General features: G+C 52.7%; 11 protein-coding genes across 11 annotated transcripts; 7 read left to right on the forward strand and 4 right to left on the reverse strand.

The window, feature by feature from the left end:
• Nucleotides 1-795: 795 nt before the first annotated feature.
• Nucleotides 796-1,728, forward strand: CGGC5_v014543 (NmrA-like family domain-containing protein; the record flags this gene model as incomplete). Its single annotated transcript, XM_032029393.1, has 1 exon — nt 796-1,728. One exon carries the CDS (start codon nt 796-798, stop codon nt 1,726-1,728), a length of 933 nt encoding a protein of 310 aa, XP_031891065.1.
• Nucleotides 1,729-2,569: 841 nt separating this feature from the next.
• Nucleotides 2,570-3,567, forward strand: CGGC5_v014544 (uncharacterized protein; the record flags this gene model as incomplete). Its single annotated transcript, XM_032029394.1, has 2 exons — nt 2,570-3,054; nt 3,105-3,567. The coding sequence occupies 2 exons, from the start codon at nt 2,570-2,572 to the stop codon at nt 3,565-3,567; spliced, it is 948 nt and encodes a 315-aa protein (XP_031891062.1).
• A 474-nt stretch (nt 3,568-4,041) lies between these two features.
• Nucleotides 4,042-4,716, forward strand: CGGC5_v014545 (uncharacterized protein; the record flags this gene model as incomplete). Its single annotated transcript, XM_032029395.1, has 1 exon — nt 4,042-4,716. One exon carries the CDS (start codon nt 4,042-4,044, stop codon nt 4,714-4,716), a length of 675 nt encoding a protein of 224 aa, XP_031891063.1.
• Nucleotides 4,717-6,349: 1,633 nt separating this feature from the next.
• On the reverse strand, nt 6,350-6,781 carry CGGC5_v014546 (uncharacterized protein; the record flags this gene model as incomplete). Its single annotated transcript, XM_032029396.1, has 3 exons — nt 6,350-6,440; nt 6,500-6,679; nt 6,744-6,781. The coding sequence occupies 3 exons, from the start codon at nt 6,779-6,781 to the stop codon at nt 6,350-6,352; spliced, it is 309 nt and encodes a 102-aa protein (XP_031891060.1).
• Nucleotides 6,782-7,758: 977 nt separating this feature from the next.
• CGGC5_v014547 (uncharacterized protein) lies at nt 7,759-8,202 on the forward strand (the record flags this gene model as incomplete). The annotated part of the gene is made up of 2 exons (XM_032029397.1): nt 7,759-7,805; nt 7,875-8,202. 2 exons carry the CDS (start codon nt 7,759-7,761, stop codon nt 8,200-8,202), a joined length of 375 nt encoding a protein of 124 aa, XP_031891061.1.
• Nucleotides 8,203-11,266: 3,064 nt separating this feature from the next.
• CGGC5_v014548 (uncharacterized protein) lies at nt 11,267-12,998 on the forward strand (the record flags this gene model as incomplete). The annotated part of the gene is made up of 4 exons (XM_066153115.1): nt 11,267-11,348; nt 11,398-12,159; nt 12,223-12,632; nt 12,687-12,998. The coding sequence occupies 4 exons, from the start codon at nt 11,267-11,269 to the stop codon at nt 12,996-12,998; spliced, it is 1,566 nt and encodes a 521-aa protein (XP_066007420.1).
• A 493-nt stretch (nt 12,999-13,491) lies between these two features.
• CGGC5_v014549 (uncharacterized protein) lies at nt 13,492-15,054 on the reverse strand (the record flags this gene model as incomplete). The annotated part of the gene is made up of 1 exon (XM_066153116.1): nt 13,492-15,054. One exon carries the CDS (start codon nt 15,052-15,054, stop codon nt 13,492-13,494), a length of 1,563 nt encoding a protein of 520 aa, XP_066007370.1.
• A 719-nt stretch (nt 15,055-15,773) lies between these two features.
• APP1-0 (Phosphatidate phosphatase APP1) lies at nt 15,774-17,105 on the reverse strand (the record flags this gene model as incomplete). The annotated part of the gene is made up of 3 exons (XM_032029402.1): nt 15,774-15,972; nt 16,022-16,421; nt 16,472-17,105. 3 exons carry the CDS (start codon nt 17,103-17,105, stop codon nt 15,774-15,776), a joined length of 1,233 nt encoding a protein of 410 aa, XP_031891076.1.
• Nucleotides 17,106-19,171: 2,066 nt separating this feature from the next.
• Nucleotides 19,172-20,887, forward strand: CGGC5_v014551 (FAD-linked oxidoreductase; the record flags this gene model as incomplete). Its single annotated transcript, XM_032029404.1, has 1 exon — nt 19,172-20,887. The coding sequence occupies one exon, from the start codon at nt 19,172-19,174 to the stop codon at nt 20,885-20,887; it is 1,716 nt and encodes a 571-aa protein (XP_031891074.1).
• Nucleotides 20,888-21,542: 655 nt separating this feature from the next.
• Nucleotides 21,543-23,295, forward strand: CGGC5_v014552 (uncharacterized protein; the record flags this gene model as incomplete). Its single annotated transcript, XM_032029405.1, has 5 exons — nt 21,543-21,985; nt 22,055-22,526; nt 22,594-22,691; nt 22,739-22,891; nt 23,271-23,295. The coding sequence occupies 5 exons, from the start codon at nt 21,543-21,545 to the stop codon at nt 23,293-23,295; spliced, it is 1,191 nt and encodes a 396-aa protein (XP_031891075.1).
• A 768-nt stretch (nt 23,296-24,063) lies between these two features.
• CGGC5_v014553 (uncharacterized protein) lies at nt 24,064-25,604 on the reverse strand (the record flags this gene model as incomplete). Its single annotated transcript, XM_066153117.1, has 5 exons — nt 24,064-24,341; nt 24,558-24,845; nt 24,901-25,009; nt 25,102-25,372; nt 25,531-25,604. 5 exons carry the CDS (start codon nt 25,602-25,604, stop codon nt 24,064-24,066), a joined length of 1,020 nt encoding a protein of 339 aa, XP_066007466.1.
• Between the last annotated feature and the right edge of the window lie 1,261 nt (nt 25,605-26,865).

Below are 26,865 nucleotides of genomic sequence, written 5' to 3' on the forward strand. Positions count from 1 at the left end.
GTTCCGTCCCCAGATCTTTCCAGCAGCCTAGCAGGTCGCTCAAAGAAATCTTCATTTCATTGGAATGCTTTTGATTGGTTTGCGGTATCGCTGTAGTCTGTCCCGCTCTGTCTTGCTGGCCGGTCGACCTCGGCTCCGATGCAGAACAGATCTCGCCGACGGCAGCGGCGCCGCAATGGGCTCCGCTCCGGCCCAGGAATCGGATCCTGCGGGAGTAGCTTATGGAGCAGGATTGACACCATGTCCAGACCTTTGTCGACGGTTCAGCATGAATAGTTGAGCAGAGTTGCATATGTACTAGCAAAGACGTCCAACGCCTTGCAGTGTTTCACCCTTGCGATCGGACTAGTTTGGGGCCGTGAGGTTTGCTGAACTTCTAGGTCACAAACATCTTCAATGTCGTTACAACAGCTCAACAATCCTTCGAGGGCACCAAATCATACGGGTAGTCATTTCACCAGCCCACAGCACAAAACTGCTGATGTTCCATTTCTCAGGCCGGAGTAGAAGCTTAGTGTAATCGGTTCGTAGAGAGAAAGCGATCAGTATCTCCCTGTGCAAGATGCACTCTCGGACATGGGTTGGGGAAGTGGTCGTGCGGCCGCAAGGTCATGACGCCATCAAAACATCAAACATCGGCAGCCGGGAAGCTCATCCCTACAACAAGGCTCAAGCTCCCAGTACCTAGTTATCGAGCTTCTTTTGACCTCTCACTTCTCATTGCCTCTCTTCTGTCTCTTGAACCGACAATCGTTTACATCGCTTCACCAACAGAGTCACCCCAAAGACATCACAATGGCCACAAGAAAAGTCCTCATCCTCGGCGCGACCGGAAAACAAGGCTCCGCCGTCATCGACGGCCTCCTCAACCTCCCGCGCGCCAGCCCTTCCCTCGAGCTCCTCGCACTCACAAGAAACCCCGCCTCGGCCAAGCTCAAGTCCCTCTCCGAGGCCGCCAGGCCCAAGGGCATCTCCCTCGTCCCCGTCGAAGGCGACCTCAAGTCGCCCATCCCCGTCTTCCGCGCGCACCCGCGCATCGACACCTCCTTCATCGTCACGACCCCCGGGAATGAGCACGTCGTCGGCAAGGCCTGGGTCGACGCCTCCATCGACGCCGGCGCGACGCAGATCGTGCTTACCTCCGTCGACCGCGGCGGCGAGGACAAGTCCTGGGAGAACCCCACTGACGTCCCGCACTTCTACCAGAAGCACGAGATCGAGGTGCACTTGCGCGACCGCGCCGACGAGCTCGAGAAGAGCGGGCGCCGGCTAAGGTGGACCATCCTGCGGCCCACGGCGTTCCTGGACAACACCAACCCGGGCATGTTTGGCAAGGTGTTTGCGTCGATGTGGTCCACCCTACCGGCCGACCGCTCACTGCAGTTTGTCTCTGTGAGAGACATCGGCCTGTTTGCCGCCCGGGCGATTGCGGAGCCGGAGAGATGGGACCGCCGGGCGCTGTCGCTGGCCGGCGAGGACATCACCTACGCCAAGGCCCGGGAGGTCTTCAAGAGAGTTGTTGGCAGCGAGATGCCGCAGACGTATGGGTTCTTTGGGCGGGGCATGATGTGGGCGATTAACGACGTGGGAAGGATGTTTGAGTTCTTCAAGAGAGAAGGCTATGGGGCGGACATCCAGATGTTGAGAAAGGAAGAGCCCAGATTGCAGGACTTTGAGACTTGGTTGAAGGAGAGCAGTGAATGGAAAAATGAGAAAAGTGGTATGTAAGATTGTCAGAAAATGGTGGGGTGGGTTGGGAGTCATCTTGGCGTAGATCGTATCTCTCTCAGTCCGTGGAAGACTGGGATAAATTCTTAATCAAACTGATCGTTTTCGCGAACCATGAACACGATTCTCGCGGTGCCTTGAGTGTGAAGTTCGCGAAGCCTCACGGTCTGCCTTCTACTGATCGGCCGGATTGCCATCTCACAGCCCCAAGGCATCAATCGCCGCCATTCGCTTCTGCGGAGTAATCCAGCAAATAGCTCCTTGCCAAGACTGTAGGGCAGAATGGGCGGAGCCATGTGTCACGATAAGTCGACCACTCTTGACCAGCGCCTAATACTCTGATGTCATCACCGCCCGACTGCGCCGCATCAGCACATAACACAGCACAAGCGACCTCGCTGCAAAGGCTTCCGCGGGTCAAAATCCTTCAACCGTCATTGGCACTTTCGTCACCAGACCGACTGTTCCAGCCCCATGGTTTCTTGGTTGCTTAAAACCATTTTGCCAATTTGAACTCGCCAAGCCAGCTGGTTGGAGCTCAATTAGGTGGCTCGCCGCAAACTGTCAATCCAAGAAGGAATATTATGACGCGAAGCGACAGGGAGTCGTTACGCCCGACTTGTGTTTGTCACTTGGCGCTAAGCATCTGGAGTCGTTGATCTGCGGTCTGGGGTAAGCAAGCTTAATTGCTTCCCCCTTGCGGGTGGCACCGCCCTCGTGGTTCTCACGATGGTGCCAGCGGTTATTAAAAGAACCCCCTTTCTCTGTTGAAAGAATCAGGTCTTCATCCCATGCTGCCGAAGTACACTTGCACCTAGCCAGTCTCACCAAATCCGTCAAAATGCCTACCGCGACTTCAACCTCCCAATTTGCCATCACCAACGTCGGACCCCTAACAACGGTCTTCACAACACCGACCTCCTGCGCGACCGCATCACCGGAGCTGTATCTCGCAATCAGCGGCGCGTGGGGATCTGACCGCGTCGCCGCTTACTACAAGCAAGACTGTGACGTCGCAAAGTTGGGCGAATGCTTCCCGTCCGGTAAGGAGCTCGACGACGCAATATCTGCGGCAAGCACCAAGGCGAATAACGACCGCGCGACAATCGTATACTTCTCTCCTGCAAGCCAATGCCCGGATTCATACACGACCGCGGGCTCAGCCCACAGGGGCGGCGACGGCAACGTCACGTCGTCTGGCGTATTCGTGCCACCGGTTGTGACGAGCGGTTTACGCTCCGGCGGCTTGATTGGCTACAACCCGCCGCTGAACGTGTTGATGGAGGTTCTTGACGAGGATGAGACAGCGATTGTTTGTTGTCCCGAGTAAGTTCCCCGGATCTTTAGTTCATCCACGTTGTTAAATGGTGGAATAGAAACTACACTGTCGGCATCAACGGCGGCTGCTTTTCAACAGTCCCGGACACCGTATACGGCGAAAAGACGGCCTGCGGGAGGGTCATCCCAAACGATGTCTACACCGAGGTCACGGCCGCCATAACCTACAACAACACCGTCGTGACGGGTCGCGTGATATCGTACACCGCCTCGGGTCCCATTGAGTACAGCACTCGCACCGCAACGTACACGGCTTCTGCGATCACTGAAAGTATGTACCCAGTCGCGTACAAGCCGGCCGTCACCTTGGTGAATAAGGGCGAGGCCGGAGAGACTGGCGGTGCCAGCGGCAGCGGAAGCGGCACTGCAGCTCCGTCGGGGACGGGGGCTAGTGCAGCTCACGGCATGAGGATGACTACCTCCGGAGGTGGTGTTGGAATCTTGGCTACAGTGTGGACTTTCGCGGCGCTGGCTGGTGTTGCGCTTGCCATGCCCTTTTAAGACGAGTGGGATGTTTGGGGGGTATGAAGAACAATGAACATGATGAGATACCCAAAGGCTTTTTGCTAGTTTTTTTTGAAAAAGATCTTTTGAACCACCTGCCTATTGAATCACGCTGCTTTGCCGTTGATCCGCATCTCCACTGCGAAGGATTCGCCGGCCGCTGGCCAGGCAGCAATCCTGCGCAAATCGATTCGACCTCAGGATTAGGTCTGCAAATGCCAAGGGTGGTCAGCGCTGGTCGTCTCTTATCCGAATGAATCCTCGCATCTTCGGCACACGGCGGGCCGCTTACCTCGTTACTTGCCATATATAAACAGGCCGGCTTCTTCTCAAACAATGATGGCAGTGCTCATCTTATTGCTGTCTCTGATTTCAACCATTTTGCCATCATTGCAGTCGAACAAAGTCGAGTCAAGTTCGCCGAATAACGCATCACTTTTCATCCAGGAACATTCCTTCCCCACCATCATCATGTCGGCAGAAGGGGACTATACACAGCTCAGCAATGTCGCCAATGACGATGACATCGATGCTGAATATGTCAAAATCTACATGATGATAAAGCTCACCGAAGAAGAGGAACAGAAGTACCTGAAGTCTATCGACGGAACGGTAGGCCAAGACGAAGGGTCCTGGGTCCACCCCAAACTGGTTCCATGGACGTCTGATACGGACGGTATCCCCGACAAAGATCTACTCGAATACTACAAAGGAATTAAAGAGGAGGAAGGCTCAGAGTCGGAATTCTATGGCTTTTTCGCGGACCGCAAGAGCGTCGAGGAAGGGGGAACTATCCTGGTCGACCGGGCCTGGTACGCGCTCTGCACCTCGAAGAAGGCGAGCGAACAGATCTCGGAGTTGGCGAGAGACAATGGGATAGAGATGACTGCTAAAGATTGGATGTCGATGCCCGGATATGCGGAGGATCTCATGGATCTCGCACTCGAGCGTGGTATCGTGTGGGGAAGGGAGGCTGGGGCGCAGTGGAAGAGTGACTGGATGAATCTGGACGTTTCAAACATGGATACGGGCGAGCTTCTCGAGGATAAATTCGAGATTCTTTTGGATCTGGAGTGGAATTCTGCGCCGTTCTTGGAGAGGCTTAGAGAAGAGCTGGAGAAAACGAGAGATCACGGGGAGAGCTAGTGTTTTGCACTTTATGTTGTATTGTATTACCTCTAGCAATTCAGTAACACAGCAACATTGCTTTGAACAATGGAAGTCCTATTTTTCATGTTGCAACTTAATTGGACTGAGCTGACCGCTTCCCGCGCTTGAGCCCAATTGAAGTCAAAGACACAGCTGTAGAAGATAGTCGTAGTAGTCGAGGTCAAGCCTGATGCCAAATACGTGGCAGTCCCTGATGATCTGGGCGTTGTATCGACGTCGCTGCTCCATCCCCGCTGATACCCCTTCAAACCGCTCCACGGATGTTTCCAAGTACCATTCTGCGAGCACTTTCAACATACACGTTTTCAAGCCTTCTGGTCGAAAGCTTGTACCTGCAGCACTGATGCATCGTGTGGATTCGGTCCAGTCGTCCGCATCAACTGCTTCGATCCATTCTCGAAATGTACAGTAGTGGAGAATACTACGCGGGTCACATTTCGAGATCATTCCAATCTGTGACTTCAGTGAAGCTCTCAAAAGGTAATGCAGACATGCATCGGAGTACCGTGGAGGTTCTTTGGCCACTGAAATGGCGCTGTTCCCTTCCCAGTCCGATATCCAGGGATTTGCCCCATGCGAAACCAAGATTTTCGCGGAATCGAACGCTGCTTTGCGATTGTTCCTTTGGCTCATTAACAACAATAGCAATGGCGTTCTTCCAGACTTGTCTCTGACGTTCGGGTCCGCTCCCCGCCGCAGAACATTGTCGAATAGGCAACCAAATTGGAGCTTTGATCCATCATTCGCGCCACAATTTCGTGATAAGGCGTGCAATAGAGTGTCCTGTGGTTCAACCCCAATAGACATTGGTAGATTGAAATCGGCATGTTTGCACAGGGCTCTCCCTAATGGCATGTCTTCCCGGAAGCTGTGGCCCATTTTGGGCAATGACTCGATGTATGCCAAAACCAAAGGTTTTCCCGTGGGAAGCAAGCTGCATGGATCTGCGCCTTTCTCGATCATAAGGCGAACTATGTCTGCCCAGGATTGGACTGCCCAAGTTTCGAAATCTCCTAATTTGGATAGAAGTACATCCAGGGGTGTCCGGCCATCTGGGAAGCATAGCGTGGCACTGGCACCTCGCTCAAGAAAAAAGTCGAGATCTAGTTCATGTTCTTCCAAGATGAGGTGAAACGGGGTGATCCCCAGGTAATTTCGGGTGTTGAGAGTGGGTTCGTGGTCGACAAGGACATGGAGAGCGCTTGTCTCCTCCATTTCAGCTGTTGAAAATGGAACGGCTAGATGAGCTGGCGTGTTTCCACATACATCTCGCGCGTTGACGTCTGCTCCGGCGGCCAGCAGAAGATGAGTGATTGTGGCGTTGGAGGCAGCCCGATGCAGTGGTGTTTGTCCCGAATGCCCTTTAGCGTTCACATCGGCCCCATGATTCAGCAATAGGCTGACGATCTTGGAGGATGTCCCACTCGCGGCATAGTAAAGGGCGCCAATGCCTTGAGCGTCCTGCGAGTTGGCCAGGGATCCCTCAGATAAAGCTCGTTCCACTTCCTCCTCATGTTGGCTGTGGACAGCTAGAAATAGATTTCTCACCTCAACCTCAGGCCACATATGGGAGTTCCGCACCCAGAGTCTTTCTAAAGTTGTTGATTGATCAGGCAAGGGGGGTCTGATCTCTAAAGTATGAGTTGTGTATACGACCGATGTGGAAAGAAGTTGCGGAGACATTGACGGAGTTGACGAGACTTGTTGTTCGTTAGCGCGGTCAAGAATGAGAACACCAGTGGCTACGTTTCAAGCATACCTCGCGCCAAGATCTCGGCTTTCAAGAGATGGAGTAGAAGATATGGTGACATGGGCATCAGCGCCACCGGAGGAGCGATTTCTCTTTGACGTGCTGGGCTTTGGTCTTGACGGTGGATTATCTTGGACATTGTACTTCATATATCCCCATTTGCGTAGCTGCGTGCGATATGACCTTTCGCTAACGAAAATTTTAGACAATCATAAATGTTGCGGGGACCGAAACGTTGGCTGGCATGACTTACGACGCTTTGAAGCCATGGCGAGTTTGGACTATCCTCATTATGTCCACCAATTTTCGATTGTTCACAACATAAAGCTGCTGAATCTCATGTTGAAGGTTCGTCCAGTCTTTCGTCATTCTGAATGTCCCAGAAAAGATCAACACTAGCCTTGAGACTAACACCAACGAACCGCAAGGACACAGACATGACCTATCAACACAGACTCACTGTTTCGCGACCGCCACCCAAACTGAAGAAGGGGCTTTATCGGGGAAAATGAAGAGTTTTGACGGCCTCAGGCTCAAGCCACGGAAGGGGCAGACTCACCACACATGTGCCAACCTGCATTAGCAAGGCGCAGGCTGTGCGCAATCTGCAGTTCTAGTTGGTGGACAACCACATAATACAACGCAGAAAAGTGCAAATCGTACTTGATTGGATAACCTGTTTGAGAGTGGTTCCGTCAGAGGATACTAGCGCAAAAGGGAAAATTGCATTTTGCATTTTCATACCTGATGCGATTTGCAGTCCCACTCCTGCATAAGCGCAATCGTCCCGCCAGGCTCCCACCCGTGGGAACAACGTGCCCAATTTGCATTTTGCAGATTTAGCCTTGTGATAGTCCCTAGCAATGTCCATCATTGCAATCCATGACCTAGATCACGCATGCGAGTGCACTCAGCACTTGCATCGATCAACGACCTTTGACGTGTGAAGAATCTGGTTTCTGCAGTTTCACCCTTCATATCGTTTTTGCATATTTGACCAAGTCATGGTGGATCAAGCATTTGGTCAGGGAAATCCCAACGATTTCTCCGTCATTCAAGCGGTATCCCTCCTCTATTACTCTTGTATTTAAGGTCTATCATGGCCTCAACAATGAATCGTGTGTCCTCGGAATCATCACACTCTCAAAACCCAATACAAATTCCTACAATCCTTGACTGTCCATTACGCTACGCTACCCAGTATCCTGAGCATCTCCAGTCCAGATCACGTCAACCTGCACGTCTCGCGACTCTTTTTCACAGTCCAAATGGCATCGCAGACGAGCACATCCAAGCCTTTGCCGTCGGTTTCGAGGTATGTCGCGGCCATTCTATTCCATTCCACGATTAGCATATCCCCCAATCCTTGCTGACTATGGACCAGAAGCTCCAACACCCATGGCACTGCTCAAGGATGTCTGACTGACGGGCCGGGTGGCAATAACCCTGCATCCGGCGGGGACAACAGAGAGCAGCCGTCGAGCCTGTCGCATGCCGCCCTTACAAAGCACAATTTTGGTATCGATACAAACATTCATAGTGTTGAGGAGGATCAAAGAAGGGATGAAATGGCCGTCATTCGTAACCTTGTGTCATTGGGACTTACATTGGATTCGAAGGTAGCCCAAAAGGTGGCGAGAAACACCCATGGAATGAGTCCCATGGAAAGATTCATGAAGGAAATACAGGAAACCGCAAATAAGATCTCTTGATTGATAACTGGATTCTATATCAAAGGTAGACGAGCTGGCATTTTAAGTCTGGTGTAGTCACTCATAGGTACATAAGTAGATCAAGCTCCTCACTGGTACGTCATGCTAGAAAGGTCGTCAGCGGGATAAAGCATACGTATGGATCACGTATCTGGTCAAATACTGCTGTCCATTGTGACAGATTAGTCAGTAATTAAACACTCTCTGTCAAGTCTCAAGCAAACTGTCACTCGAGTGTTTGCTCAAATGATCCCGCAATGGTCGGTCTTAGACAGAATAAATTGGACGTGCCCGTGGTACTGCTTGGTTTCTGGCTATGTCCAATTTTGAAAACATATTACTACGACTCATTCCTGTACAGCTGCTGGGTGATAGTGACGGAGACTATAGGTTCTCAAAATCATGAGGACGACAACTTCAAATCATTAGGTACGCACAGATAAACTGTTGGAATTACTTTGTGCTTCTACTTCTTCCACGTGCTTGTAATTACTTGGACGCAGCCCCGTCATCTCGCCCTTCATCTTACTCTGCAGCCCAGATCCCGAAGCCTGGAAAGACCCAATAATACGACAACATACTGAAGAGAGAACCCCCGGGCTGCCGTAGCTAATCACTAACAGAGGGGACCGAATCCAACGACTCACCCTTTCTGCCGTTGAACAACTCTTCGTAGCCCTGAAATAGCGTCGGCACAATCCTTCGCACTGTCGGAATAGCAAGGGGCATGAAAAGCGACTGCTTCATTCCATAAGCGAACGTCTCAGTGACCAGTAGAAAGATTATATTCAGTAGCCAGTTGAAGAAATCGGGTCACATTGACCCAACAAAACAATAGCATTTGTAGGTATTGTTACACTGTGGATCTCTACCAGTAACTGTAGGTTCTTAGGATGGTCGATACCACGGTGAGAATTGACCTGCCCGTTTTTGAGCATAAAAGGAATCATAGTTGGAGGTATCCATGGATTTCAATGAGGGGAAGATTACACAGCAAATCAAAGCTTACAACAACTTGTACACTGCGTTGAAACTATTTCAATTTACTCAGCATCATGGCCATATGGACGCATACACATCGTCTGAATTCGCCATAACGTGGTAGTAGGACGGTATCGCCACACCACTGTCGAATCCGTCCGCAAGTGACTATGGGTAGAATAGATCTTGTACATCCCAGTCCAGATCATCAACGACAGAGGACTCATAATAGATATCCCAGTCTGAGTCCCAATCAGGGCCCAAGTCTGCGTCCGAATCCGTGTCCGAATGTGGATCTGTATTGCACGAGCTTCCTGTTTTCAAGCAATCAGGGCAATTCGGCTTTACCCATTGCATCTGAGTATCGTTTTTCGTGACGAAGATCTGAATTACCTTATCCTTCTTGTGCCAATTGCCGACGCAGTACAGTTTGACACCACGCTTTTGAAGCTCCCGAAAGATGAAGTATGCCCTCCGGTACACGGGCTGAAGCTTGTGCAAATGGGAAAATACCCCGGAGCTGATCGGTCGGATGCCTGCGTGTCGAGTTTTCCTACAATAACGTCTCCGCCAAATCCAGCCGCACTCTATCCATACCTCCTTGAGACTAGGCATTTTCAGTGTTATTGCTAGACGATCGCGACGGACTGGGTCGGTACAGTCCAGCAGGGGGACATGGTAGTGCTGTATGTAGTCGAGCACTGTCTGCGCTCCGCTCCCCGGGCTGTGCAGGGTCCATATGAGACGCTTATCGTCGGCTGCTACCTCTAGCTCCAGGGAATTGAAAGTGTTCCACGCATAAGGTTGGTGTGTAGTTGCGAAAAGGTCAATTTCAGGGATTACCAGCGCGGTGACAGGCTTATTGTCCAGGTGATAGAATGCAATGGCTGGGCGAAATTTTCGTTGAATCAAGTGGCAGGTTGCTTTGCTTACCTGACGAAGCAGCCCTGTAGCTCGGAATCGTTGTCTAAGAACCTTGTTCCGATGCTTATACTCCATTTGGTTGTGGAGCGCGTCCTCCTCGCTGGCAACCCCCAGGGAAAGTCTTTCAGTCCACGTCTCCACGTCGCTGTAAAGTAGTAGCCAGGTGATGGGTTCCTGAGACTCAACTGCTTCATTAATCAGAATATCGAAAACGAGCAAGAGAATATCATTGGGGACAAGTACTTGTGTCTTGGAGTTGAGCGTCTTTTGGAGAAGCATGTGAGCGGAATGAGACGGAAGCAAGTGTCGTCGGTGTTGAATAAGGGGTTGTAGACTAGCGTGGGAATATGAGTTTAGAGTCTTGAAGTAGTTGCTAGGTTGCGTTCTATGAGTCTCATTTAATGGGTTGCTTATTACTGGCCAGCTTTTATTATCTAGCGCGCGAGAAGACAGATGGTGCACAATGAACAAATTAAAAAGACAATTGGGAATGAACAGGAATAAGGGGCTTTTGAACAAAGACTACAAACACCAATGCCACAAGATCATATCTTCTGCCTCCTTTACCTGCCGTTATGCCTTCTTGCCGGACGTTCCAAACACAACCTCTCTCAAACTGTAGAAATGCGCCCACCAAAAGACTGCGCTTATCAGCTGTGCATCTGATTGGGCCGCTTATGAAGATGATGTCGGGCGCTGGTGGGTTTGTTGGTGCGCAGCTGATAATAAAAGGCTGGTGCCCCCGCGTTATGGGTCTGAATCCGGGCTTTTGTCATCTTCTCAGCAAATTCTTTAGTAACTCAACATGGCATCTGATTCTTCGCCTGCTTTAGGCCTGCAGACGAAGGAGGATCTCACATACTACTCCAAACCATTGTCACCACTGTGTTCGATTTGCCGTTCTGTTCTTAAACAAATACCAGTACAGCACGACTCTTTACTCTTGGAAAATAAAGCGGACTGCATCTCAACGCCAGAAGGTCAGACCGAGTGATTTCTCAAAGCCGTCAAGGATGAATGCATCATATGTTATCGGGTATGGAATTACGACCGAAGACGCGCTAAGGAGTGGGAAAGCTCTGGGGCGGTGAACTGGTGTCCTTTGACATACTCCTATTTTGTTTCCCTCGAGGAGAGGGGTGTGATAGGGGTGTTGAGAATGAAAGTGTATCAGCAGAATGCTGCGGCAGTACTCTACGACCCAAATAACACGCCTGAGTTCGCATTGATCGACGCAAAAGGTAAGCCCAAGCCCTTAATCTTCGGAACTTATATGCTCATCAAACCAAGAATCATCATGCGACCCTGATCTGGCGGTCACTCCCATTAGCAACAACACCGGATCTCCCGAAGTGTTGCAAACAGCTGCCGACTGGTATCAGTTCTGTCGGTTGAATCACAGCAAATGCTGGAGTCTGCCGACTCGTAAGCCCGGGTGGGTACCTTCGCGCCTGGTGGAAATTGGCCAGGCTCAAGATGAAAGTTGGAGGCTCATCATCACTGATGACCAAGCTGGCATTCTAATAGCAGCCCAGTACGCGACACTCAGTTATAGATGGGGATCAAAGCCACAAGCCTTGATGCTAAGAACTTCGACCTTGGGACACTTTCTCGGCGGAAAGCCGATCGCCGACCTATCTCAGACATTCAAGGACTTCTTCGTGGTAGCGCGTAAACTTGGCTTCAAGTATGTATGGATCGATTGTCTATGCATCATACAGGACTGCAGCCAGGATTGGAAACACGAGGCATCTACCATGAGAGATGTGTACGCGAATTCCGGTTGCAATGTTGTGGCCTGCGACTCGTCAGAACCTGGAGGGGGCCTGTTCCGGTACAGACACCCCAGCGATGTGTCCCCTGGCCTGGTGGAAATTCGTGTGTCATCAGGGCAACCACAGAGATACGTTGTTCGCGATGATCACTTCGACAGCAGGAATGTCACGGTGACAACTCTGGCGGACCGCGGATGGGTGTTTCAGGAAAGATTTCTGGCCCCACGATTGCTCTCCTTCCACCCTCAGCGTATTAGCTGGGAATGCTGCGAAGGCCGTAAGTGGGAGGGTGTATACCAGTCATTTGAAGACTCGATCAGCATCATGGACAAACTGCTAGCCTCTGTTCAACAAAGCGCCGAAGCTTCATACGGGGAAATGACAGAAGCCACTCTAAAACTCTGGGAGAAGCTGGTGGGCGTGTATTCGCAATGCAAGCTCACCAAATCCGAGGACAAGCTTGTCGCTTTTGCTGGTGTCGCCAAAGCCTTCCAAGAACTTACCGGCGACACGTATTTAGCTGGGGTTTGGCGGTCGCAGCTGCTCGCACAGTTGAATTGGACGGCTCTTGAGAAGATGAGAGCGGCCCACTTCCCTAAGCGATATAGGGCGCCTTCATGGTCATGGGCATCTATTGACGGCCCAGTCTGGCCACAGTTTAACGCGAAACGTCCAAACTGTGAGAACCATATGGCATTGGAGATTATAGACGCCGGCGCAACTTCCAACGCCTTTGAGGGAATGGCCGATGTGAGTGATGCTTGGTTAGAAGTACGAGGCACATGTTTTGGATGTTCGTACAAGAAGCAACCGGATGGATGGATTCACTTTTGGCCCGATACTGACATTGGTTTTAAACTTTCGGGGTCGATGGAAGCGGATGTTACGGAATACGAGTTTGAAGGTGAGGGTCGGACTATTCTTTTGCTTCACACGGTCAGTTCACGTGATGGTTATTGGTTTGCCGCCGATGCCATGATCTTGCTACCGGTTTCCGGCCCGAGAGATGTGTACAGAAGGATAGGTTGGGCAAGTTTCGTGCCTCGGGATCCAAAGTGCCCCGTGGACCTTGCCTTGTCTCCCAGAATCGGGAGGGCCGAGCTCGTCATCGTGTAACAAAAAAGGCAAGAAATTGTCCGGGGCAACTTAAATGAGATCATAGAATCACGAGGGTATCAATATCGTAGCAGTCATCTTCCATCTCACCACCCATCCCCAGAAGCGTCCCAGGAGTCCCAATCCAAGTCTCCCAAGCCCTCCTCAATCTCATTCACGCCTCCCTCCTTCCTATCTATCCCCTTCTTCTTCCTCTATCCGTACGGATGGAACTCATGCTGTTCAAGTGAGAGCTATTATCATATTGCTAGCCTCCGAGTTAGAGAACAGATATCTGAGGACGGGGTGTGTCGACGCCCATTGTGCATCCTCCCACGGGGATATGAAACCCTTGGAGCAATTTTCTTCGACGAAATCCAATACACAGAGATGATCGTCATTCAGGATAAAGTGTAAGCCATTGCGAATTATTCTAGCTCATATCCTGAACTCCGGCTGATCGTACGTTCTTATGGGTATCATTATCGTGGCAGTCATCTCCCATTCTTCCTCCTTACCACCCATCTCCAGAAGGGTCCCAAGAGTCCCAGTCCAAGTCTCCCAAGCCCTCCTCAATCTCACTGACGCCTCCCTTCTTCCTACTCATCCCCTTCTTCTTCCTAGCAGTCTTCGTCTCCTCCTTCGCAGCACCTTTGGTAATCCTCGCCTTGCCCATCACCTCCACGAGCTCCTCCTCAACCACATCCTTCACCTCGACCACCCCCAGCTTCCCGCCCCTCTTCCTCTCAATCTTCCTCTCATCCCTCGCAACATCAGCCGCCCTCATCACTTCAGCCCTCTCAGCCTCCCTCGCCCGCCTCTCCTCCTCGGCCCTGTCCTCATCCCTCCACCTCCTCCCATCCAAGACCCGCTGCCTCACGCGCACCTCCTCGTCAGCCTCCATCTCCTTCCACAGCTCCCTCTTCTTCCTCCCCGCCTCATACAACTTCTCCTCCGCAGGCGTCCTCTTCCCCTCCGCCCTCAACCTCCGATCCCTCTCCATCCGCCCCATCGCCAACCTCACCCTCGTCTCCTTGCTCAACGGCACCCCCATAAACACAATCCGCGTCTCCGTCCCGTTCGGCAGCCCAACCACAAACTCCCGCTGCGCATCATTCACCTTCACCCCCTCCTCAAACAAATCCAGCTGCCCCTCCTCATCCTCGCACCCCAAAAACCTCTCCCGCACAATCCGGTCCACGTACACGCAAAAGTTCGTCGTGAACCCCCGGAACATCTCCTTACACCCCTTCGCGTCGATCCCCCTCAGACTCTCCAGCTCAACCTCCTCCGCCGCCCTCACAAACACAACCCCCCGCTGCACATCCCTATCCCACCCCCGGAAACTCCCCCAGTCCCGCCGGTACAGACAACTGCGGTCCTTGTGCTTCCCCACATACGTCATCTCCAGCTTCCGCAGCTCCGGCAGCCGCTCGCGCAGCTTCGCCAGGTACACCGCGTGCTTCCGCACCACCTCAGGCCGGATCGCCAGCTCCCGCAGCCCGCGGCATTGGTTCAGCACCCCCCAGAACTGGCACCACCGCTGGATCGGCTGCTCGAGGTACTCTCCCGTGAACAAGTTCACGCTCGTCTTCAGGCTTTTGTCCGCCTCCTGGAACCCGCCCACGTACACGCTCCGTAGCAGCCGCCGGTACGCCTCACGCAGCCTGCTGCCCACCGCGACGGTGAACTCGTCCGAGCTCTCGAACACGAACGTGTTCTCGCCCCAGAACAGCGGCGCCGCCTCCGCGTGCACCTGCCGGCTCGCGAGCAGCAGGTTCAAGCCCCGGCGCTTCGCGCAGCGGCACTGCGAGGGGGCGTCCCAGGGGTACAGGCGTGGCTCGACGAGCTCGACCGCGGGCTCGAGGACGAGATGCGCGGGCGGCTCGATGGAGGTGCGGGTGTGGTTCTGGCGGAAGTGGCAGTCTGCGTGGTGGTCGAGGGAGTGCTTTGGCGGGGACACGAGGGCGGCGCGCCAGATTTGGGTGCGGAGCTCGAGGGGCAGGCCGAGGAGGGTCTTGGAGGAGGAGTGGATCTGGTTGGGCGCGAGGGGGATTGTAAGGGTTAGGTTAGCCATTTTTGTGATGTTGTTGATGATGTTGGTGATGGCGATGGCTTCGTCTAGATGCGTGGTGCCGATGCCTGGCCTGCTGCGACCGGATGGTTGACGATTCAATGGAATTGATTGATTTCGCTCTTGAAACTTGTTGCTGATCTACAGAAACACCAAACAGCCTGATAAATGCGGCTCGGGGTCATCAGTGTCTTAAAGGCAGGCAGCCGTGAGCCGCAATGCAGGCCGCTTCACTCATCCAGTGGACAGCAAACGCACGGAGGCAGCCGCCGGATGAGTCACGGCGCCGGAAAACTAAGGGTGCTTGAGGCCAATGTTGCCTGCCAGTCTGCCTGGAAACGCATTGATAGCACGAAACTGCGGCCAATTGGCGACGGATTGCAGGTCGAACGCCATTTGGAGAAAGCCGGTTGGTGAAATGGCTCGGGAGGGAGGCTCAGTGAGGCGGTGCTGACAACGGCGCCGCCGGCTGGTTTGCTGCGGATGAGGGGACTTCTCCGCAATCTCACGGCTTGGTCTGCAGCATGCTCCATCTCACAGTCGCGATGCAGCGAATTGGCTTAGGCGGCGTGTCTTTCTGCAGATATGGATTCAATTAGGCTCGCTACGTAATTTCTGTTGAGACTTGAGGTCGTTACTGTCGTGTCTGTTCAAATTGGAAAAACATCATGCAGCGCCAGACTCCTTAAACCGATAATGCCCACATTTTCCGGCAATGATGCTTAGCCCTGTGCAATGACGTCGCGGATAATCTTGTTACAGTCGACTGGGTTCTCGAATACGAACCAGTCATCGCGAGGAACGTTCTTAAACGCCTTCTCGAAGCGCTCCGGTTCGTTCTTGGCAGCGAGACCCACGGCTGCGATGTCTGTTACTTTGCGGATCAGGATGAGCTTGACCCAGCCCTTGAACTGACGGTAGCTGTGCAATGTTAGCCAATTGCTGGATGTGCTAGACGGTGAGTACTCACATGTCGCCATAAGCCTCGGGGTCCGATTGCGTCGAGTCGCCAATGAGGATCATCTTCCGCTTGGGAAGCCATTCATGCACCTTTTTGATGCGCTCTACCTTGTATTGCTCCGTCGCCAGAGTCAAGGCCGACAGCAATCCTGCAACGGTCTTCCAGCTGGAATCGCGGAGAATGATGGTTCCAGGGGGGTAGTACTGGTCTCGGAACTCCCTCAGGAACGGGTAGAGATTGTACGGAGACGCGGAGAGGTAGAACCACGGAGAACCCTGAGGCAGCATGGCCTGGATATTCTTGTATAGCTCCGGCATGCCCTCGATTGGTGTCGGCTCATTGACAAAAGTCTCGCGGAGGATGCCAATGGGGTCGCCCGTCTGGGTCAGTTTGATGGTGTCGTCAATATCTGCAACTGTTAGCCGACGTCCACCCAAAAAGCAGCATTCAAATACATACCCGAAAGAATGGACCACCCCTCAGGCTCCGCAAAGAACGTGTGCATCTTCAGCAAACCCGACGTCCCCTGTGGGACCATGGCACTCGACGAAACCATCGCGCCCGCCGGCTGTTCGTGGATCTTCAACGTGTCGGTACTGATGCCGTTCGACGCCGAAGGTCCCAGCTTGAGTTCCTTCTTGTGGTTGATAACCCGCAGGTGTCGCGACGGCTGGACATCCCACAAGAACGGCAGTATCCTCTCCTCAATCGTCTTCAACTCCTCCGCATCATCAGCGAGTCCCAACTTTTTCGCGACACCCTGCACGATGTCGACCACCTTGCACTTGGGCTCCTTCTCGAACACGGCGGCGATGAACTCGGCTTGCCAGCTGCCTAGCCGCGAGGGCTTGTATGCGGTGTTGTCCATCAACCAGACAATGTCATCCTCGGTCACAGGTCTGCCCCACGGGTTGTAGCTCCCCAGATGCGACAGGAGGCCGCTGGCGGTAAAGAAGGCTGACTGCAAGGTCGGGACAGTGGGGTTGGGAAGCTCGGCTTCCACATCGTCGAAGCGACGTTCTCGGCGGGTTTGTTTCTGCATTTCGTCTGCGTAGGACGCGGCGGGGCTCTTGGATTCGTCTTGTCCACCCATGATTACGACGGCTGCGGTGATCGGTATTTAAATGCTGGTTTTCTCGCGTCTGCCTTCTCTTGTCTCTTGTTTGCCTCTCGAAGGTCACTCGGATCAATAGTTGGAAGTGTGACTAGATTTCGGTGTTATTGGTGCCTTGGCGGCGAAGTGGTTGGTAGGCTGACGGTTCAGGGCTCAAAGGAAGACCGTGTGTGTCGAGAAGCAGGCGTTCCTGGTTGAATGGAGACTCGAGGGAAGGATGGGCGAGATGATGGAGGCAGGCTGAACGGGAATTGGCGCACCCAAGTAGGTGTCGTGTCTCAGCCCTCAGCCGGGGCAGCTGTATTCGTACCGGCGGCGCGACCAAACATCTGCCCCAACGCCTGCCCCAGAAAGGCACGGCTGGGTCGCAGGGCAAGTCCAGTCGATCGGATGCATTATGTCAGAGCTAGCTCGTTTGGCTGCATCGTCTGTGTGGGAGGCGCCCGTGACATGGTTTAGGGCGAGCTGTGACAGGACAACCATCAGATGGCCTGGTAGCCCGGTGGTGAATTGGTCGCAGCGCGTCTTGGCTGAAATATGCCCCTCCAAGGACCCGTGTGACTCGCCTGCAGGCAGGCGAAGGTGTCGGAGGCGTAGGAAAGATGGAGGGGTAAGGGGCTGGTGGATTGGGACTGGCAGTTGGACGAAGCGAAGCACCAGCGGGGGCGGGAGGCATCCGGGGCGCCCTGGTCCTTGTCTTGGCGGATGCGTTCCGAAAATATCCCGACACGCGATTGGGGGTTCGCCAGCGTCACGTGGAGAAGAAGCACGGTCCATGCAGCCAAACACTTTCCAAGCTCACGCATGCAAGACTCGAAGTCATTGAACATGGGATAAACTCTCTTGATCAACTCCAAAAGTCACAGTGAATGAGTGCAGAGTGAGCTTGACTTGGGGAAAGATAAGGTGCGTCAAAAAGCAAAAGTAATGTCCTCGGAGAGGCTCGAACTCTCGACCTTTGGATGTCTCTGCCTGTGGCAGGGTCATATTGATTAGATAATATGAGACCAACGCTCTACCGACTGAGCCACGAAGACAACTTGCTGTGGCGGGGTGGAAGCAAAAGATGACTATGATCCCTAGCAGAGCGTCCCCACTGACAACGGTCTACGATTTCTAACGTTCCTGAGCTCCTTTATGGCCTTGAGAGATTTAATCGCATAGTCAAAGTAACCACCTGTTTCAAAGCTTCAACCAAAGTTAGTTCTTTCGAATGCACTGCTCAAAGGTCTGTTCGTCCGAGTCAACTCGCGGAGAGTGGTCCGTCTCCGAAAGTGGAGAGCAGACTGTACAAGACAACGCCTGAATTTGGACGCGGACGGAAATACGGTGTACAGATGAAGTCAGCTTTGTATTTCTTTCGGAAAAGCTCATCAATTTAACCCGATTGATTGGGAAGACAAAAACATAAACATGTGAAAGCATCTTCAACCTCGCTAAACGAGCGTGCTTCGAGATCCCATTGGTTTGCTATTGAGTGCATAGTCCGGGCAGTCCGCCAATGTTCTTGCTTGGGTCGTATTATCGAAGACTCCACATGAAGTTCAGCTGAATCAGCTGCGGCGTGAGGAATGGGTTGCAAGCGAGAATTCAGAAGGCTATCACTGTGACCAGGTAGCCACTCGATTGGTCCGTCTCACCTGTAAGCAATTCCGTGCCCCGAGGCTGCCTGGAAGAAGACGGCCACTCCGCTATATCGGGCAAACCATGTCTACATACACTTACCATATTCGTCCCCGACAGTAGCTATCAGCAGCAGACGGCTGACTGCAACGCCGCACGGCGAGGCTGCGTGTTCCGCTGACCACCTTGTCGCCGGCATCTCGTGTAAACTGGCCACTCATACGAAACTTCCACATACCACAGTAACACAAGATTGAAGACTCACATAATGATGGCTCAGCTGAACATGTGCAGTGTGCGCTCTTACTCGGCGGTCCGTTCCGCACGAATATGTATATAGACTCTCGCATTTTCCACTATTGTATTTCTTTGTCCAACCACTTCACACTCTGTCGCTAGCAAATTCACTAGGTTTGCAAATCATGGCTCGCATTCAGGACTTCGAGGGTATGCAATACTCTCGCACCGGCGATGAGTCCGAGCAGCTGGACTACGCCTTCTTCAACCAACAATACGCAAGTTCAACCTACCAAAAGGAACACGACATGAACCCCAGCCTCATCGTCCGTCCCAAACATGACGAAGACGTAATCAGGGCCGTGAACTGGGCGCGCGACAACAAGGTTGCTATGGCAGTCAAGAGCGGTGGTCACCAGTACTCCGGTGCATCTTCTACATTTGGCAACAATATCCAGATCGACCTCTCCAACACCTACAAAGATCTCATGGTCCTCAAACCCAAGGTCCCCATCGCGGAGGATCGCACCCTTGTTTACATGGGCGTGAGTACCACAATGATGGAACTCAACCAATACCTCAAGCATAACAAACTCTTCGTGCCGACGGGTCAATGCGCTTCTGTCAACGTCGGTGGACATGGTCAGACCGGGGGCTACGGCCAGCTTGGCCGTAGCTTTGGTCTGTTCGGCGACAGCATCAGAACTATTCGCATTGTTCAACACGATGGCGTCATCCGCGATGTGACCAAGGAAAACGATCCTGATCTGTTCTATGCCATTCTTGGCGGAAGCCCAGGCAACTTTGGCATTATCACTCACTACATCCTTGAGGTATACAAGTCCAAGAGCTACCTGGGCACAGTGGCTGGCCCAAACAACTTCAAGGGGCCACACGGTATCAAGGCACTCTGGATCTACTCCCGCGAAGTCCTTGAGAAGCTGCTCACAGCTGTGGCCAAAATGGCCGCTGATCCTACCTTCCCCCGCGGCTTCGACCTCTGTGTGAGTGTCCTGAGCACAGAGTTTCCCATCACCACGCTCTTCCAGGAATTGAATGACGCAACGGTTTGGGAGCGCGTGCAAGCCCACATCAGGAAGGTTCTCGAGGATAAGTTCCTGGCGTTCTTGAACGGCAAGTTCCCCGCGTCGATTATCTTGTATGCCCAATGGTGTCCCACCAGCAAGGAGGACAAGTACGACGCCAAAATAGACGCCTGGTTCGACAACTTTCGCCAGCTCAAGAGCCGCCTAGAGGATGAGATGCTGCAATTTGGCGAGTTCGACATGGAAATGTCGGACATGACGGGCCAGTGGCTCTTCCCCAAGGAGCGCGAGTTCGATCTGCCGTACGTCAAGCGTGTCTATTCGACCAACTCGACCACTCTCCTCAAGGACGGGTGGGTCAAAGACGTCGTGGACCGGATTGACCTTATTTACAACCCGAAGCAGTATCTTGATGGCCAGCCTGGCGAGAAAAATTACGAGCGGTATCTGCGATGCAAGCTGTCGGTGCAAATCCAGTGCTTCGGCGGAGAGAAGTCGCGCTTCTATGCCAATAGGGACAATGGCACCTCGTACAGCTGGAGAGACACGACCGTCTGCCAGACTTTGGATTGCTTCCACGAGGCGGACGCTGAGTCGAAGAAGTATGCCGATGCGTGGCAGGCGAAGAATGATGCGGTGATGAATGGACCGGACAGCTCGTTTAGTAAACAGGATAGACGTTTGCTCTGGGGCTCTCATGGAGATTGGAACCTTGGGGATGAGAAGGTTTGGAAGTGTTACTATGAGGATGAGCAGAAGTATCAGAGGCTTGGGAGGGCGAGGGCGAAAGCAGACCCGAACGGAACTTTCACAGCGAACCCGTTCGCTGTGACGGCCGTTCATGATTCCAATTAAGCACTGAGTCTTGAGATAGGAAGTTAAGCGGGCCTTTTTTTTAGTGGTCGCAATGACAAAATACCATTTCAAACGAGATTTTGAACACACTGTGGTGCCTGGTGCATTCATGGTACTCTTCTGTGGATGTCTGTCGATATCGTTGCTTCATTTGTTGATGATACCAGCAGTAGCATCGTCGCTTTCTTTCAACGGTTTGGTAAGCCTTGCGAAAATGCCTTACTACGGCCCTGCAGGCTGGGAAGCGGGCAGGCGATGTGACAACCAATGGATCTTTGCGTCTGCAGATGGGGCTGAGGGCAGGCATTTTATTGGCGGAGGACGGCATGTAAGAAAGCGAGTATTCGTTGCTTGTGGCAGAATGCTGGCCTGAGAAATAAAGATGACTGCATGAGAACATTGACGCTGACTTGTCAAAGTAACCGATAGTCTCGTGACGTTGTGGCACAGCCTCAGCGCAGCCTGCAGAAGAGTAAAAAGCACAGTTCAAACACCTGCTCGCGTCCATCCCAACCTTGAACCTCTCCTCATCCGCTCCGCAAGCCATCATCAGGGGATCATTCCGTTCATTCCTCTTGGTTTGACTGCTTGACCTGTTCATTCTAGCCGTTGCTGGCCACAGCAGGAGCGCCAGGCTGCGAGCCTTCCCCTCGCCATGGCCGAAGCCTTGGGGCTAGCTTCGGGTGTAATCGCCGTCGTAGACATGGCCACGAAAGTCGGAGGGGCCAGCATCAAGCTCAAAAGGCTATGGGATGAAGTCAAAGAAGCCCCTTACATGCTGCTTCAAAAAGCAGAGCAGATCCAAGACTTCGAGGAGTTTCTCGTCGACACAGAACTCCAAGTGGCCACGAACTCGCTTCCTGCGACGGCCTGGAACAGCGCTCTTCTCCAGAAGTATGTCGCCAAAGCTCGAACAGCATTAGGCGAACTTCAAGAGATAATTGACGATCTTCTTGACCAAGCTACCGCTGGTCGGGGATACAAGCGCAAGATTGGGTCGACAAAGGCTGTCTTCCGGAAGGACAACATCAAAGCTCTGGATGCTAAACTAGATCAAGCTTTGAATCTCTTCAAGATGGCGCAGGGGCAGTACATGATGTTTGTTCTCCCCATGTTTTATTATATCTCGAAATCGTTGATGACTAACACGCCTGAACCGGGGAACAGTGCTTTGATGAATTCTTCGCATATTCTGAATGTCGAGAGACATTCCAAACAGCATGAGGGGTCAGACAGCGGCGAACATCATTTACATCCCCTGGAATATGGCTCTGGCTCGACCCAAGAGTATGTTAGCTGCAAGGTCGTTTATGCAATTAAGGCCCCTGCGGAAATCTTCAGCATATCTCATGCAAAAACCATCCTTGGCAGTTTACATTTCGCCCTTGGCTCTAACGAACAATTCCAACTTTCCCTGCGGACACCATACTGGTTTTCCTCATCTGTATACTCCATCATCGCGTTCAGAAGTATTTCTGGGTGGCAAGTCAGTCTCAGGGCGTATGAAGTGGTGGAGTCTTTGGCTGATGTGCTCCTCCTCCACTTTTGGGACGATGACCCTGTTGCCGTTTTCAGGTTCCTAGATGAGCATAGAATGACCCCATTTGTGCGTGATGAACGTGGTTTCTCCTTGCTGCGAGTAAGTTTCTCGTTCGATGCGTTGTCTGTGGGAAAGGCACACCACTGACGTTGTGTAATTCACTCAGATAGCTTGTCGCTACTCATCCGTAAAGGTCTTGAGGGCATTGCTGAACGCCGGCTTGACAATATCTGGCTCTGAGAATGTGACCTTTTTAAGATACAGGTAGGTACCAGATTCCTTAGTAGCATTAGCTGAACTAATTACCTTAGATTGACTTACCATTGGTTATATCATGAACTTATATTCGCTCAAGATATGTTTGAGCGACTGCGTCCTGCCTGTCCGTATCCTGGGAACGATATTATTCAACTTCTCAAAGACCACGGCGTGCAGCGAAAGATTATTGCACCGTCTGAAAACTTGTGGGTTCATTTCATGGGTAGCGAATATATGGAACCCCGATTGATGGGGGACCGAAGGTTTCCCTGCCCATTTGGAACAAGCAAACTAAGTGTGGTGATGGGAAATCACTACTTTTCTCTTCCAGTTGAAGAGAGACTTTGATATGCACGAGATGCTATTGTAGTCGACAATATTGAGGTTTTCTCCACCTGGCTACCAGAATTAGAGCACGATCTTCGTCGATTGTTACAATCATCTCGAGCCCCCGGGGTTTATTCCTTTATTCATACTTTTTCGCCTACTATATGGCACGAGAACTTGTGTTCCGGAATTTTAATCAGATTGCGCCTCTCACTCAGTTTCCCTGGTTCAAGGCCGTTCACGCTTACATTTCTTTAGATCCGGAAGGTCTGTTTCATATTGACTCTTCTTGGAAGTACCAATACTATGGTCAGACGTCGCTGACGCCATTCTTCGTCATCATTCTCGCAACCAAGGGCTCTCCGTGGCGCACGGAAGGCAAACAGAGTATACGTAACAGGAGATTTTCCTCGGCAGTTCGATTTTGGGCGACCGCCGTATCTTTAGCGGGCATAGATCTTCTCAAGTACGGTCGAACTGAATAGAAGATTTATCAAGAACGCGGGGTTGTATTTAATCAGCGATGTTGTCTCATTCACCATGCAAAGGGGCTCTATACCCGACTTTCGATCATCGGGATCACATATGGCCACCGTCCGGAAGACTGGAGAGTTTGGTGGACTTGGGAGTATGAAGACTTTGCAGGAGAATTCTGGCAACTGATAGAGGAGCCACCAATATCAGTCCCTGGTAGTTGGGTGGAAGATATTGGCAACTTTAGAGATGTGGAACAGAGCAGACTTTATTCGTGGCAAGCGGAGGAGACACTCCCGCTGATTTGGTCCGAGTACCGCAAGATTCGACCCCCAATTTAGGCAAAAACCAGCAAAGCGTTCGGTGCCGATGACGTTGTGGACAGGATGCAGTTGTCTTTGGAGAACAAGGCGTTGACTGGGCATGGGACCCTGAGAGCTTCGGTTATGAAAATCATTACTTCATTATCTGCTACAGAGCTCTCTCTTCTATGGATATCATGTGTAGGGATTCAGGAAACGCGAGGTTTAGGCCGTGAGAAAGGGTATCCGAGTATCCCCATGTAGAGCATCGGCACTCAATTTTTAGTAAACCGCGAGAGCGAGAAAAAGCTCTTCCTCTTCTTATCCCCCTTCATCCCTCTCTCACCATCGTGCTTCTTCGCTTGCTCCTCCGTGTTGAGCTGCGTCGTGTTGTCATGCATAAGCTGCTGGGCGTATGACACGGTGCCCGCGTTCGTAGCACCAGGCGTGTAGGAGATGCTTGGTGGCGGCGAGCCGGGGATGTATGGATGGGAGCCCGGAGGCGGTGTGATTGGCCCGTATGCCGGGTGATTGTGCATGCCGGGCGGCGGGCCTGGAGGCGGGGTTCCTGGTCCCCAGGAGTGAGTCGGCGTGCCATACGGGGAGTGACCCGGGGGTGGTGAGGCGTATCCGTAGGGGTAAGGTCCTGGAGGCGGGAGTCCAGGAGGAGGTCCATGAGGATGTCCCGGAGGGGGAGGTCCAGGCGGAGGTGGGTACATTGCGCCTGGGGGTGGTGTTCCGTATGGAGAGGAGAGTGGTGGCGGCGTACCATATTGCGGTGTCGTCGGTTGACTTGGAGGAGCCGGAAGCGCGAGTTGTGATGGCGGGCCTTGGATCGCGGCGAGTTGCTGTTGTTGCTGTTGCTCTGGAGTAGCGAAGAGGTCCATGACCTTGCCGTGGCCAGTGAGTCTCTCGTAGACGGCGAGAGTGGTACCGAAGTCCTTGTGGCCGTCAACTTTAATGGCATCGAGTAGCTCCAAGGCGTATGTCTGGCAGTTGTTCGTGATCAGATTGTAGGTAGGCTGCCTTTCTCTGATGCTTTGAATCACGGATTCACCTGCGTAAAATTAGCCAACCAAGTCTCTAGAGTGAGGTCGAGCGCATAAACTCACCAGCTCGCCGCAGAGCATCATCATTAAAGCGCGTCTCACCCACCGGGAAGGTACGCCACTCCTCACGCTTGACCTTCTCGTTGGTGTAGATGACATGGAACTGCTCATCCTGCGCGACAACCTCTCAGTCAGCGTTCACCATCCATGCGCGGGATCCACATCGAACTCATTCCGACGATCCCGAACAGTGAAAAAACTAACCATCCAGAGCTGGTGCGCATACTCTCCAACGAGTACCGCCCAATGCTGCGTCGGGTCCGGGTAGTACCTGATCCTCTCCGTGATCATCTTCCCCAGGCCGGTGTCCTCCGCGAACCACTTTCCGGCGAGGCCGCCGACAGGGTGCCATCCGACCTCGACCGGCCGGGGCGGGCCGTTGAGGATGGGCTGTGTGACGGGAACGACATTTGGCTTGTGGCCGAGGCCGATGGCGTGTTTGAGAGCGAGCTCACCCTTTGTGAGATTCTTCTGCCTGTTCGCCGTGTCAGTGAGAGCAATCTCAAGCGGCCTCCTTCACCATCGCGAATGGATCGCGATGACGTAGTGAACGGGCTGCCAGGGTGCGCAAAAGCGGTGTGCGCCAGGCCCAGTATTGGCAGGGGACAGCAAGGGGAAAAAGGTCGCGCCTACAGGAACTCTCCCACTTTATCCCGCTTCCTCTTCGCTTCCTCGTCGGAGCCGGTCGTTGACACGGTCGTTGACATGGCGATTCAAGTGCGGCGGCTCACGCAAATCTCGGCGGAGGGGGTGGTGGTTGAGAGGAATGGGGAACGGACGGAGCACGCCGGTACGGGCCTCAACTCTTTTGGAACGACAACTGTGGCAGGCACTCTAAAAATGAAATGTTTGGAAGGGAAAGAAGAGGGAAAAAATGGAGCGAGCGGCTGCTGGCGCCGTCTTACGCGTTTTTTTGGTGTGGCTGTCGCAAAACGCAGGGCGGCAGCAACACAAAATATTGCCTGCTGGGCGAGTGCTTGCTTGCTTGCTCTGCTGGATGCGCTGGCGCCTTGCTTTGAGCTGGACCACGTGAGGCGCAGGCGCGCACCGCCGCATTGATGGGTAATTAAAAGCAAGGGACGGAACGACCGATTCAGCCAATGAAGTGCGATCTCGAGCCTGCCGACGACCCGGGAGACGCTACCGAATCGGAAAGGAGGGAGGATTGCGGCTTCTCCGGGTTGCGATCGATGGGCTGTGGAACGGCATTTGTCTTCTTGTTTGTTTCTTCTCCCCCGTCGCACGGAATCGCTTTCGCAATGGGCAGAGGTCTCTGCGCTGCTGTTTCCGATCGTGCTGTGATGCGCAGCAGGTGATTCGTCATTTATTGGGACTGTCAGTCAATCACTTGCAGCAGCATACACCTCGAGTCATGCTTGGCGGTTGGCTCCACGCAGTACACTTACTTGCGTTTACTTCTTCAGTTGGCTTTAAGATGGTGTTCATGAACAGTCCTGAAGCCAAATTTTTGGTCTTTGAGACAAAGAACACGTCTCTTTCAACTCCTTTTTTCTGTGTCGAGATGCATATTTCTGGGGTGAGGAGAACCTGCAGGTGGTTACATCAGCCAAGTATTGTACGTTGCGTGTCGCCGAGGTATCCGTCACACTGTGTAATGGGGCATTGAATATGTTGAGCCACCTGCAAAAGCTACCTGCAGAACCGGAGCATGGAGCATGTTTATGGGTTCAAATTCAATGCAAAAGTTCGGATCACGAACTCTGATAGCGTTTTCCGAGGGCGATCTAGATCGTCTAAACTCTTCGCTTCCTCGGTTGGGGCGAACTTGCTTCTGACGGGCGGAGCAAAAGCTTATTTGGATGACTCGATTAACCTCAACGCCTAGCTTAGCGACGAGCCAACTGCGTAAACTCAACGGCTGAGTTAGGTGGGCTATCACAAGAGGCATATCATGAGAACTCAGGGGGCTCATTCCGTCTTGGGCAGTTCAAGCTGGAACCTCTTCAC

Source organism: Colletotrichum fructicola (genome assembly GCF_000319635.2).
Source record: "Colletotrichum fructicola Nara gc5 chromosome Unknown KSG_Nara_v1_contig09, whole genome shotgun sequence".
NCBI classification, from domain to species: domain Eukaryota; kingdom Fungi; phylum Ascomycota; class Sordariomycetes; order Glomerellales; family Glomerellaceae; genus Colletotrichum; species Colletotrichum fructicola.